Source organism: Hippoglossus stenolepis, chromosome 13 (assembly GCF_022539355.2).
Source record: "Hippoglossus stenolepis isolate QCI-W04-F060 chromosome 13, HSTE1.2, whole genome shotgun sequence".
NCBI lineage: Eukaryota > Metazoa > Chordata > Actinopteri > Pleuronectiformes > Pleuronectidae > Hippoglossus > Hippoglossus stenolepis.
The window spans coordinates 22,013,864-22,027,461 of NC_061495.1; the positions used below are offsets into that span (position 1 = coordinate 22,013,864).

The following is a 13,598-nucleotide window of genomic DNA, read 5'->3' on the forward strand; positions in this document are numbered from 1 at the left end:
CCCCAGTGAATTGATTAAAATAAACTTATGTGCCTGAGCTGTATGCAACATAAAGGAAAACTGACACAGGGGAGCTCATCACTGGAGAGGAAGAGCAAAGAGTCTTAATGAACAGGGAGGGACACTGTTCCACACTGACAGAAACATAAATAGAAATAATGAAGTCACTGTGGGGTTAGGATTGTTTATGCGGATAAGGACCAGCCGCTGTCCTCTGGCCCCATGGAAAACCCTCTGCACCCTCAGGCCTTAATCCAGAGTCTTTGCCTCGTCCCCAGCCGGAAACACACAGGATGCTCCGTTGTAGGTTTTTCCAAAGAGGAAATAACACAAACGTCATATAGCTCAGGACAGTCTCAGTGGTGTTCTTGTATAGTGATGTTGCTGTTGAATACGAATGACTCATGCTGATGTGTGTGAGTGCTGTTGGTTAATGACTTTGTTAGAATGATTGCTCTGCAGTCTCAGAGTTCATTTGGTTCATTAGTTTTTTTCCAGAAGTTCAACTTCAAGAACAGTTTCTCAGCTGTATATCAAACTTGCAGCACGTACACCAGACATAGAAAGTGTCCTATTCAAAGAAAACAAAAGCCTTGTACTTCAAATTTTCGAAGGCCCTGAAAACATTTATTTTTTCTTATTATTTTTATGTGCAATTTCGTCAGACCATTTTTGGTTATTTCTCAAGAATTTTGTATTCTCCTGGTAATCTTCTGTAATCGCTCTTGTCCAAAGCAGAGTCCTGCACGGGTCCATTTTTGCAACCTATGCACCCGTCAGCACCCAACAGCTCCACACTGGACCCAACCTGTTCCCCACCATTATCTCCAAGTCCAATCCGGACCTGCACAGACCTGATAATATATGAGCCGTCGCCGTGAATAAACACACATGCTGCACACACAGTCATGTACATCAAGTCTGTACCCAAGAAATTACACAATTTTGTACACAAGAATTCACACAATTCTATACACAAGAATTTACACAATTCTGTACAAAGGAATTATTAGACGTTTATTTTTTACCTGTTACACAACTTTTTTGCCAGTACCCAATCAGGTGCAGGACACGGCTGATTTGGAAAAAAGGTGATGTTAAATAAGAGAAAATAGTTAAACAACATTTCAATCCAGATTTATTAACACTTGGAAACTTAATTGCTTTTATTGCTCGACACAAGTCACATCGCACCACACCAACAGAGTCGTGATGAAGAGGATCATCCAAGTTTTTTACCGTTTTTGATGAATAAATAATTCCAAAAGAGTATTTGTCCCTCTGACCTTTAATTTTAGTCATGAATATTTCATTTAATTACGTTGTAAAGAAATACTTGAGCTTAGCAGCCACAGTCTCAGATGCCTTAAATCACAGCTTTTGAATGCACAGCAATCAAATAGTCTTGCTGCAGTGTGTCGGACACAAAGCCTGAAAATAACAAGGTGTTGGCTGCAGCCCACAGCCGCATACTTTCATCGACCTGATTCTCAATAAAACACTAATAACTACAGTATTTGAAATTTTCTGGCCAAAGGGTTTTTAGAATACCTCAGTGCTGTGAATATTTATGATTTATTTTTGGGAAGCAGGTACGTTTCTCTTTCTTTATTCGCTGTAATTGCAGCTTGTAGTGCCACAGTAATACGTTTTCCTCAACCACACGTGTAAGTCCCAGTCCCATTTGTTAATCCCTCTTGTGAATTTTCTTTGCATGTATAAATTAGCTCTTGCTCGTACATGTTTTAAGACCCTAGCCACCAGGCCCCGCTCGGTAAATGGCTCAAAATGGAAAAGTGGTGGCATAAATCACAATAACAGCCTTAACAGTCGCACTGTTACCTTGATTATCAACCAAGAAGCAGCGTCCTGGTGTATTTAATGATGCCTCTGCTTTGCAGCGCTCCACAAGCATCGTGTGGTCATTTGTGCTGCCAGTCATTGTGCTTCCGTTGTTGTGGAAAGCTGAAATATTGGCCTTCTCTGACTGTGCTGAAGTATTCAGTAAAGCCCGGAGCTCTACTGTCAATGATGTATCTTCTTTTTTCTTTATAGTACGAGTACCTATTGATCTGATATGTCACCTGCCTAGAATCCGTTATGAGGCGGATGGTAATCAGTCATTCAGCAGAGGTTGCTTGTCTCTGTTTCTGTGTCCATCTGTCATCCGCTCTCTGTTTCTCTATTCATGTCCCCTGGTGTTATTCCGTGAAGACTGAAAGTAGAGGAGGGGTGGAGGAGAAGAAAGAAGAATGACATCTCGCAAGCACTCAGAGGTTTTTTGTTTTTAGCTCTGCAGGGAGAAAACACAATACGAGAGCTCTTATTTTGCCCCCTGGCTTCCTCAGTGGTCATTTTTCCTCCGTCTCACATTGACCTGTTTGAGCAGATAGTCTCATATTTCTACACCACATGACGATTCTTATCACTTTACATTATATAGTATGTTCAAGGATAGGAGGAAGAAGCTGCCCTTGAGTCAGTCTCGTCAGCACTTTATTGTTTCCTGTGCTATTCAAGGATTTAGTTTTTATACTGCTTTATTTCAGGTATTCGCTGGTGAAAATCGTACAAGTCATTTGCTGTCGCTCAGTTTCATGCCGTCATTACACTCTCTCTCTCCATCTCCCTGCAGAGGTTTGTCGGGAATGTGAATTCGGAGGCCGTTGTCCAGAACAAGCTGTCCCACCCTGTGAGAACGCGTTTCCTGCGTTTCGTCCCTCTCGACTGGAACCCCAGCGGTTGGATGGGCCTCAGAGTGGAGGTGTACGGCTGCTCCTACAGTGAGTAGCACACACTCTGCTATTAACACCACACCAGGACTGCACTCAGTCTATACATCAAACCTCTGTAATTACACCACCTAGAAGGATTTGTTCATTTACACTGTACCTCCAGCTCTGCAGCTGCTCTCCTGATCGAGAGCGATGAGAACCATTTCCTCGACACCTGCTTTTAACATGCTGTTTGGTGCTGCAGACCAGCAGTGAAAATGATTAATCAAAAGACAGCCAGCGTGAGCGGCTCACATGCACCGTGATCTCCCCACATTCAACACTCCCAGAATAAATCTGTGAATTAGATGCATCTCGACAGCAGCTCCAGACAAATGTGGAAACATCTGGTGACGCTCTTGTTAAGGGTTTCGGTTGTGATCGAAATGCTTAGGCAATTCAATTCAGCGTCTCTTTTTCAAGGTAGATATCATTTTAAATGCACTAAACAAACACCTTTCCCATTTTTCTTTACTCTGTCAGTTTTCAGTTGTTCTTACAATACTGTATGTGTGACAGTTCTGTGTGAGGTTTAGATAGCAGGTAACCTGTTATTTTATAGCTACAGCAAACAAACCCAGCAGTGTGTGCAGCTAAATGATGCAAAATACAGCCTGCAACTATAGAAACACAGAAAAACGCAGGCTCGGTGTTAATGCTTGCACAAGCTTAATTAATTAGTCTGTAAGGAGTTTGTACTACAGTTTATTCTCGAAGTCTGTTAATTGACATGTGCAATTTTGAAATATATTTTCTTGAATATCAGTTTTTTTGCCCTTCTGTGCATATACAGTATATATAGTTTTCTACTGCTGTTTTCATGCAATGTCTGCAGAATGGGAATATCAGCAGGAAAACAAATCATTATTTCAACCCGGAAGTCTCGCACATTGTTGCAAGGTGTTTAGCCGTAGTGCTAAGTACTAACCCACAGTCACACCAGCGGCTAAAACGAGCTGCTACTATTTAATCTGCCGCAGATTGTTACGGAGAAAAAACAGATACAAGTGAATTGTATAGCAACTATGAAATCAGCTGAATGTATTGCGGTAGTGTTTAGTTGTTTGTATAACTTAACCCTAACTTAACCTAAAGGGTTGTGAAAATGAATCATCTTATATTTAAGTTGTGACAAAAACAGAAAATTAGTGTTTTATAAATGTATAAGCTGATGAAGCCAAGGTTTTGCTTTAGCGACATACGAAACAAGAAACTAGAAGTTGTTATGGTCTATTTATTGAGGGGTCACACATGCATTATGACCATGTTTAGTAATAAGCTTAGTAGGAAATGTAAATAGATGGAAATGAATGGAAAAGGGTTTTAAGGGTTTACAAAAGGATAGCTTGCCTTCAGACCCTATGTGGGCCTCATCATAGAGTCATTGCTCTGCCATGGCAGAAAAAGGTGACCCACATAACGGACACAAAAAAAAGACAAAGGAGGGACTGTGAGTAAGACTCTCCTCATGAAGTCCAGTGGTAACAGCTTCAGCTGGTGTCAGCGGACGCATGTTGAAACATGAAACACACACCAAAGCTGCCTCACAGACACAAGTAAAAAAGACAGGAAGTGTCAAACCTGGGAGGAAATGTGGAAATTGCTTTTCTGGATGATCAGCCTGTGATGACGCATGTCGACACCACTGGTGTGTGGGTTTCCAAAAAGAACAATGCTGCTCCACGAGGGCAAAACTCAGCAAAACTCAGTTATCACATGTGTTTCACTAACTTCTCTAAAATATTATGTAATATAAACGTTTCATTTTGTGAGAACAGTTTTTTAACTGGCTTGACTGAAAACTAAACCTAAAATATAAAGAGTCCATGAGTTATGGTGTTTTTTCAGATTTTTTTCAGAAATGGTAAAGGCCAGGCAATTTGTTTTTCATTTTATGATAAGTTAATATAATATAGCATAATTTTTAATCGTATAACCGTTTATATAATCAAAATTTTCTCTGCTTTCGGACACAACTCAGCACATTTTCCCTGCGTTTGTAAGACGTCATTGTTGCAATAACTTTGGCCTGTGGAAAATCCCACAGTTAATTGTAAATGTTTATTTCACAAACAGTGACCATCGGTTGTGCACTACTTATCTCGATGCATTGTGGGAAACAATAAGTGCACTATACAGGGTATGAAAACTTCACCAAACATTCAGACTCCATTACAAAATGACAAACTCACTATATAGTGATTAGTGAGTGATTTTGTGTCTTTGTCCTCTCAGACCTGTTTTCAGTTATCCTGTTTATATGGTACATGGATCCATGGTTTTTCCTTGCGTCTCCATTCAGTTTCCAGTTATGTGTTTCTTTTTCCCTTTTGCCTGCCAATGATTACCCCAAGCCTGTTTTGTTTTGTTTCATTAAATTCACTTTCACCAGTCTGAGCGTCCGTGTCTGCATTTGAGACCCTCTCAGCTATATGCAACAGACCTTCATCCTAAATATCACTCACACTGAATCCACTTTACCGACTGTTGGCTTCTTGAATCAATAATATTATTAGCATCCGTGCTGCTGTTGCCTAGCAGTGGTGTTCTAATGACTTAACCACTTAAAAAAGTACACCACTTTCCAAGCTTAAACCAACAGCTCTGAAATATCATTTGGAGTTAAGATAACAACTTTCACATGGAAGCTAGCATGTTAGATAAATCAATAATTAGCTGATTCTTACTTTATTCCCCTCTAGTTTTTACCTCTAAATGAAAAATACAAGCTTTTATGAACAGGTTTGTTATTCCACAAAATCGAAAGAGGTAGCAGCATAATCAATTCAGCAATTTAATTCAGGATTGATAGAGAATTTAATGTTATTCTCTCTTAATTTGAATCAGATATTTAAATCATTATACTAGCATTAAGGTTAAAGTATTTCAGTATAAATATAAATAGTACACGGAAATATGTATATCTGACTGCAGAAGCCAAGCCCCGTTTTCATTATGCTACTCATGTGTGTTGCCATAAATGCTTGGCTAACCATCAGTAAATAAAGTTGTAATTCTTTTTAAATTCTGACATTACATTTTTTATGATTATCATGATTTTCGTAACAAGTGTCCTAAAATATTTAATGTAAGAAATGTCTAAATCTGTGCTCGTCATTATGATGAGTAACTAAAACAGGCCGGAGCTCTGTGTGCAGAGTGAAAGGAAAAAGTGATTCACGCACACAGTGAAATTAATAACCTGAACCGTCCTCAATACAAATGCATGTAATGGGGAATCACTTATACGCCTCTCCCACGTGTTATGAAGCGGCACTAACTAGATGAGCCGGTCAGTTCGCTGTGAAACACCCTCAGAATATCCCACAGAGAGAGTTTTATGACGACCAACCTCCACACACTGAAGGGTATTAATGTTGGATAAGCAGGTATAAAACTAATGTGGCCTCATATACTCCTCCTTTTGTTCTGGGTATTTTTGGATTCACTCGTCTGCCTGTGTCGACTGAAAATCTGAATTACAATAAAGCCAATGATCGACTCCAGCTACTGGAAATACTTATCTGCCAAAATAGACAGAGAGAGACAGAGACACAGCGAGGTACAATTTATATGCAACTCATTCTGCTGCATTAAAGACTATTTAGTACTCAATACGTGTCTCTACTGAAGCTAGAGGTGACACTGAAAATGCTCCATACTATTAACCGATCTCTCCCTGGACTGTATGATGGAGAGTGGTCGTAGAGTTCTAGATTCCCCTTTAATTTAACAGGGTTTTATAGGTAGAGCAAAAACTGTTTGTGTGCAGAAAAGTCCTCATCACTGTGTAAAATACTCCATATTCATTTATATTGCTGCAACAGCCCGGCTGTCACTACCACTGCAGCGGGACGACGCAGAGCCGGACCACATTCGAACAGTGATTAACGAAATTGCACGAGTCGTGACAGACTGTGTGGGAACTGATAAACCCGTGCGGTCCGTGCAGTTAGCTCCTACAGACACTTTTTATGGCAGTCATTTCTCGACTTGTCAAAATGGCAGGCAAAGCACAGGTATATCGATTGCTGCACTTTATTAGGTGTGAAGGTAAGACATGCCAGTGAGCGAGCGTGCACAAAGCCACAGCCCTGGAACTGGCTGACTTACTGGCAGTGGAATGGAGCCAACGTTAACGCTACAAAGGACAGCGGCCTATTGGAGCCGCCGTGGACAGAATATGCAGACGGTCACCCTGTGTTACTCAAATACATTTACAGCAAAACCAGTGTTGGTACCGAGCAGATTATCCCGGGGCTTTTGAGTGAATTTCACAGATCTTTTTGCATTAAGGAACAGAAAGCTAGCAGGAGGCATTAAGCTGTAAATGAAATGACTGAAGAAGCAATTCACATTTTAACCTGTGTGTGTGTGTGTGTGTGTGTGTGTGTGTGTGTGTGTGTGTGTGTGTGTGTGTGTGTGTGTGTGTGTGTGTGTGTGCAACATAGCTCAACAACGCAATGCTGGGTTTTTATTAAACCTGGTAGGAATATGACTTGGGAGGGTATCTCTAGATTGTTAACTTTTGGAGCTGATGGGTCAAAGGTCGAGGGTCAAGATAAAAATGGTCAAAAAAATGTTTATTAAATAAATCCGCAGATAATAGATAAACCTAAATCGTATATTGATCATCATATGATGTCCATGATTTTTTCAAGGTTTATCTGCATCTTATTGGACTTTAGATGTGACCTAAAGCATATTTATTTAACAAAAATAATGTATGGTCAGATGGTAGGAATGAAGTCATCTTGAAATCACTATTCAGTCAAACAAATGTTAGCATATGGTGTTGTAATGCAATAAAATATTCAACCAATAACAGAATCTACAGATTGTTTAGATCAACCAAATCATTGTATGGTGTAAATGACATCATGAGGATTTCAGTATGAACTGATATCATCACAATATAGAAAAAAAATACAATTCCTTGATAAAACATGCGTGCTATTTAAGCTATGCATCGCTCCAGGTTGTTTTTGTATTTACTTGCTGTTCCTTCTAGTGTTTGCTGCCACAGCCACCTCATTACACTTTGTTTTTCCACTTCTTGTGTTCCAAACTCCTTCTTTTCTCTGGCACCATCTAAATGTAACATGTTGCACATTTAGGACACCTGCTCGGTTCAGTTTGGCAGTGATTTTAAAAAGTTTCACTTCATCTCAGTGGGATCTTCACAACCAAGTAGCACATTTTTCGTATTGTAAGTTTTAACGGAATAAAACACTAATTTAAGGGTCACTCTCATTTTCCTTTAGAGTCTTATGTGGCAGACTTCGATGGCAGAAGCTCGCTGCTGTATCGGTTTAACCAGAAGTCCATGTCAACGGTGAAGGACGTGATCTCTCTGCGATTCAAGAGCCACCAGGCCGAGGGCGTGTTGCTGCACGGAGAGGGGCAGAGAGGAGATTACATCACCCTGGAGCTCCACCGAGGAAGACTGGACCTCTACCTCAACTTAGGTGAACGATGCGTCACAAACCTTTCCCGCAAATGTTTTGCTTACAGAGGAATTTTGTCTTAAATGTCAATGTTCCCTTGGTGACTTTGGAATCCCTGCAATATTGAGAGGCCTTTACAACATGCACATTTTAGATGCTCTTTTCATGATTGAGTGATGGTTGTCATTGGTACATCTGGCCCTACTTTCACCTGTTTGCTTCACAACATAAAAAAAAGCCCATTTCATACACAGAGGTAGATTCAAGGTGCTATACAGGAATATTAAAATGGAGACAAAATCAAAAGAAATCAATTTAAAATCAAAAAGCAGTTAAAAATTAAACCATTAAAATGATGTATTAAAAGAGCTAAAGCAAATGAAAAGGATGAATCTGTATAAAAAAAAGATTCAACAATACTATTATTTTATCAGACACTGAGAAAATTGCCACATTTAAAACCTTAGACCAGAAGATGTTTGACATTTTTAGTTGATAAATGACTGAAACAGTAAGTTAGTTCATCATTACTTGACAGAAATGATTCAGCCGGAAATTCATTGTCCAAACTAGAATGGCATTCAGTGGCGCACAAGGGCTGATAGGTCCCTTATGAAACTACATTTGAATCTGCCAGACCCAGATCTTTATTTGGATCTGCACCAAATTGCACACCATCACAGATATCAGTCTAAGGTCCAAGCTTTATATTCTGCGCAATCAGTCAAAATGTCAAAAACAGCGTATCCTCTAATTTAAAGAAAGTGATGTCCTGGATCTGCCCCTTTGTCTGTATCCACACCAACATATAATGGGTTCTCTCTTGGCCCTTGTCCCATCCTTCCACCAAGTACAGGGGAAATCTGTTATATCGTTTTTTGCAAAATCCTGTTGACAAACAAACCTGCCAACCAACAAACACTCACAGACACGGGTGAAAACGTAACCTCCTTGGAGGAGGTAATAACTATTCAAGCTGTATACCTACCTTCACCCCGTATTTGTGTTGGTAGGCTAGTGTACGTCATCTGAACGAACAGAAAGGGCATCATTCTGTGTACACATGCTTTTGTTTGGCCTTCGTTCTACGTCTGAACTCCGCCTGTCTCCACTGTGGGAAAATGTAAAGCTGCTCACTGTGTTGAGCTCTTCCCTTTGTGTTCCTCCCCAGATGACAGCCGGCTGAGATTCAGCAGCGGCCGTGTTGCTGTCACTGTGGGCAGTCTGTTGGACGACCAGCACTGGCACTCTGTTCACATCGAGCGCTTCAACAAGCAGGTTAACCTCACAGTGGACTCCCACACACAGCACTTCCAAACCAAAGGAGAAGGACACTCGCTGGAGGTTGACTATGAGGTGAGTCCATGAGCCGAGGCAATTACGTAAATTGAAGGTAAGCTAGAGTGATTTTACCACTTAATAAATGTACTCAGTGGAGGCCAGACAACCATCATCAAGCTCTGAACACAAATTATGAAAACATAAGTATAATGACCATTTTTTATAACGCAGCAATGTCGCTGGGAAATCAATCATAACTTTCTTTAAAGGTTAAAAAAAATCTTGAGATAAGTGCATAAACTTACTGGTAAATGTTGAAGAGAGACTAAACCAGGGTTGATATGATCTTGTCTTTGAGTCTTAAAGCATGAGATAGCTTTCTACGTCAACCCCTGAGTACAAAGAATTACAATGATCTATCTGAGATTTAATATGAGCATGGATGACCTTCTCAAGATCAGGCCGAGAGAGAACAGACCTGATCTTTGAGCTGCTCCTTAGCCCATAAAAACATGATTTTTATCGGTTGTGATTTGTTTTGCAAATGAAAGGTCACTGTCAAATATCACACCCATGTTTCTGGCTGCAGGTTTGATATTTGCAGAAAGGCCTCACAAATGTTTCTCTAAAATAGGGAATTAGTTCCGTTTTCTTTTCATTTAGCTGAAGATGGTTTTGAGAAATTCAACACTTTTATGTGCAGAACAATAAGGGACCAACTGTGGAGCCTTGGAGAACACCATGAATCGGAGGGGGGCAGAGAAGAGGAGAGAAAGCTTTGACTTATAGGAGCAGTAAGATGGAGAAGTGTACATGGAATTTTGACAGCAATTTTCTGTGTATAAAGAGTTTGATAGATTAAGTTAGCTAGATTACCTTGAGACAATGTTTTGGGTTAATTAGCTAAATCTGAAAAAAAATAACTCGTCGACCTTATCCTGCAAAACTGGCTGAAACCATTGAGTAAAAATTATGCTAAGATTTTACAGGCCTAGCAACAGTAATTTAAAGGGTATTCTGATATTCTTCAACATGGGTCCTTTGTTTATAAATGTGAGTGTGTAATGCATGTTTCTTCACATGATATCGCCTCTGCCGGCAGTATCACTGCACTTTTTGTGGACATTTTATAGACTGTCGCAGTTGCCCTGTAAGATCGCGTTGTAGCCACGAGGATTACTGAACCGATTTCAAAAGTGTCTTTAATTTACACTCCCACATTTAAACACATAAGGCCCAGGTTGAAAAATACAATAATTCCCCTCTAAGGGGTCGGGGGGTTGACAAGCATAAATTCCTAAAGATATCACCTTTAAAGATGCATTGTTGAAATACAGCAAACATGCTACTCCTGGCCATGACTAAAAGTGTGAGGACAGCCCAAACCCAAGCAATGACAAAATAATGTCATACCAAAACCGTGGCCATTCTTATGCTGCGATAACAGCCTCCACTCTTCTGGGAAGGCTTTCAGAAATATTTTGGAACCTTGCTGAGGGGATTTTCTTCCATTCAGCCACAAGAGCATTAGTGAGGGTGGGCACTGATGATGGGCGATAAGGCCTGGCTCACAGCTGGTGTTCCAGTTCACCCCAGAGGCATTAGATAGGGCTGGAGTCAGGGTTCTGTGCAGGCCAGCCAAGTCCCTCCAGCGGAATCAGAAACAAAGAAGAAAATGTTTATGGATTATACTTTCTGCACAAGGGTACTGCCACGCTATAAAAAAGAAAAGGTCTTTCCCAAACTGCTGCAGCATCAAGATTCCCCTTTGTTTGACGAAAGGACAAACATCAAACCATGAAAAGCTGCAGACCAGAGGCTCACATACTGCGTTCATGTTATCACTGTAGAGTGTACTGTGTTTGGATTCAGTGAGTGGGTGTTGTTTTCTCACTTGCTGAATCACTGGCTCAGCTGTTTATGCAGAAACTGGTGAGAATAAGTGTGTGGGCTTCATGTATTTTGAGGCTACACTGCCTGATGATGGTTCCACAGTAAAATACAGAACAGAATTGAAATGGAAATTATTTGTATAAACATAGCAGACATGAATATGCATGTCTGTACCTGTTCGTGTTGGATCCATTTCTGTATCCAGGGATAAGTGGTTCACCTCTTGTGTTTCCTTCTCACCATGCAGCTGAGTTTTGGGGGCATCCCGCTGCCTGGTAAACCCGGCACCTTTCTGAGGAAGAACTTCCACGGCTGCATGGAAAACCTTTACTACAACGGGATCAATATCATAGACCTGGCAAAGAGACGCAAGCCACAGATACACAGTGTGGTAAGTTTGATGGACTTTCAGAGTGTCTGCATGTGTCAGAGTGAGTCAGCTGCTTGAACATCTGTATTCAGTGCACATACTCTATACTGCGAAATTCATTAGATCTTCCTTTTGAAGATGGATGTTGAAACGCTCAGGCTTAAGAGCCAGACGTCTACTTGATTTTTCAGGCTTATACAGATAATAATATTTGGGTTTTTCAAAATCCGATAAGAATATAACCAATATTCTTTTTTTTCAATAGATATCTAATCAAAACATACATTTGATTAATTAGAGATTAAATATTTAACAGCTTAAAAATATATGTCCTGGTTATTGCGTATATTTAGCATTTCTAAATAGCATTTCTTTTTCACTTTACATATGTGCAGATACACCTGTGAGAACATACCTCTGTGGAAGCTCTATTTGCCAGATCAGGATCCTCAGCTTCCTCTGTAGATCCTGCATGAGTCCGTCCAAATGGTTTCCTGGAGACATTTTTCCATTCTTACGCCAGAACATCTTTGTACCAGGGAAAATGTATTTATTTATATTTCAAGAGAAAGGGACAGTTACAGAAAGGGTGAGGAAGAGAAAGTCGGCAACAAAGGCATTCTGAGAGGCTCAGGCTGTAAATAAAGATCACTGCAGAACTTCTTCTTGGTTCAACCTGCTTTACTACATTTAGTAATTCTCAATGTTTCATTTTTTTTTAAATTCCAGCTTTTTATGTTTAGACTTAATTAAACTTGATAGTGTGCTTTACCAATCAACACTAAAAGAATGAAGTTCATTGTGTAGTAGTGCGCTATGCTTGTAGCTCTGTGTAGTCATACCGATGCTTTGAGCTAAATGCTAACACCAGTTTGCTTACATGCTCACAGTATTACTGCTAACAATTGTAATGTTTGTATGTGTGATAGATCAAAGGGAATTAGCATGCTAGTGTTTGCCAATTTGTGCTAAACCCAAAGTTCAGCTCAGGATGTCAATAAAGATGGATGACACAGAAGTAAAGCCAAAATATTGTGGAAGCGGGTGCTGCTGTCTCGTGCTGGTGTTGTCATGTGGAGAATCTGCACAGTAGTGGTCAGGTGTCGGAACTGCAATATCCCGCCAAGTTTCAGCTGTCGATCATGTCATTTCACTGCGTTTACAGCATCAATTAACTAAGTATTAACTGTGTGATTAGATCTACCTAAAATAATTTAATGTGCACTTTTGACTTTTTTGGGTTGGGATTATAACCTACAGTGCAGCCACCAGGGGGTGATCAAGATGCTTTGGCTTCACTTTTGGAGAGCTGTCATGTCATCCATCTTTATAAGCAGTCGATAGGAACTTCACATTTACAAAAGCAAAAATTTTGGCCTGATGATGGCGTTACACGAAAACTCAGGATCGCCGAAGTCGGTGTAATCTATTCCTGGTGGGGAGGAGGACATGGCTAATGTCAGGACATCCCCAGAGTTTTCAGGATACATCATCAGGGAACCATGAATATCTCGGTTGATCCATTTTTACAGTTACTATGTTATTTTCATCTAACAAACCATCCAACATCACCACTGTGGCCAAAGTAAAAGTTTTAAAGTTCTCTTTGTTGTTTTCTATTTGAGATTTGATTATATTTGATTAGTCCGATTTAAAGTATGCCGGTCAGAAATCGGAAAGAGGGTATAACTTCAAAAAAATCATTACGTCCACTGCAATCTTAACTACTCTTTCATTAAGTCCAAGTGTGTGAGTGGATTCATTTAGAGACTCGACCTCCCACACAAATCAGACCGGTCGGCCAAAGAGCCACAAGCCACATCTCATCTGAGA

General features: G+C 40.2%; 1 protein-coding gene across 1 annotated transcript in view; it reads left to right on the plus strand.

Moving 5' to 3' along the window:
• Positions 1 to 13,598, plus strand: part of LOC118120519 (contactin-associated protein-like 5) — a 95,998-nt gene that overhangs the window by 29,896 nt on the left and 52,504 nt on the right. Inside the window, exons 4-7 of the mRNA XM_035175552.2 lie at positions 2,636 to 2,783; positions 8,039 to 8,242; positions 9,393 to 9,577; positions 11,643 to 11,786. Coding sequence (XP_035031443.2) covers positions 2,636 to 2,783; positions 8,039 to 8,242; positions 9,393 to 9,577; positions 11,643 to 11,786 — 681 coding nt within the window. The remainder of the gene's footprint in view (positions 1 to 2,635; positions 2,784 to 8,038; positions 8,243 to 9,392; positions 9,578 to 11,642; positions 11,787 to 13,598) is intronic.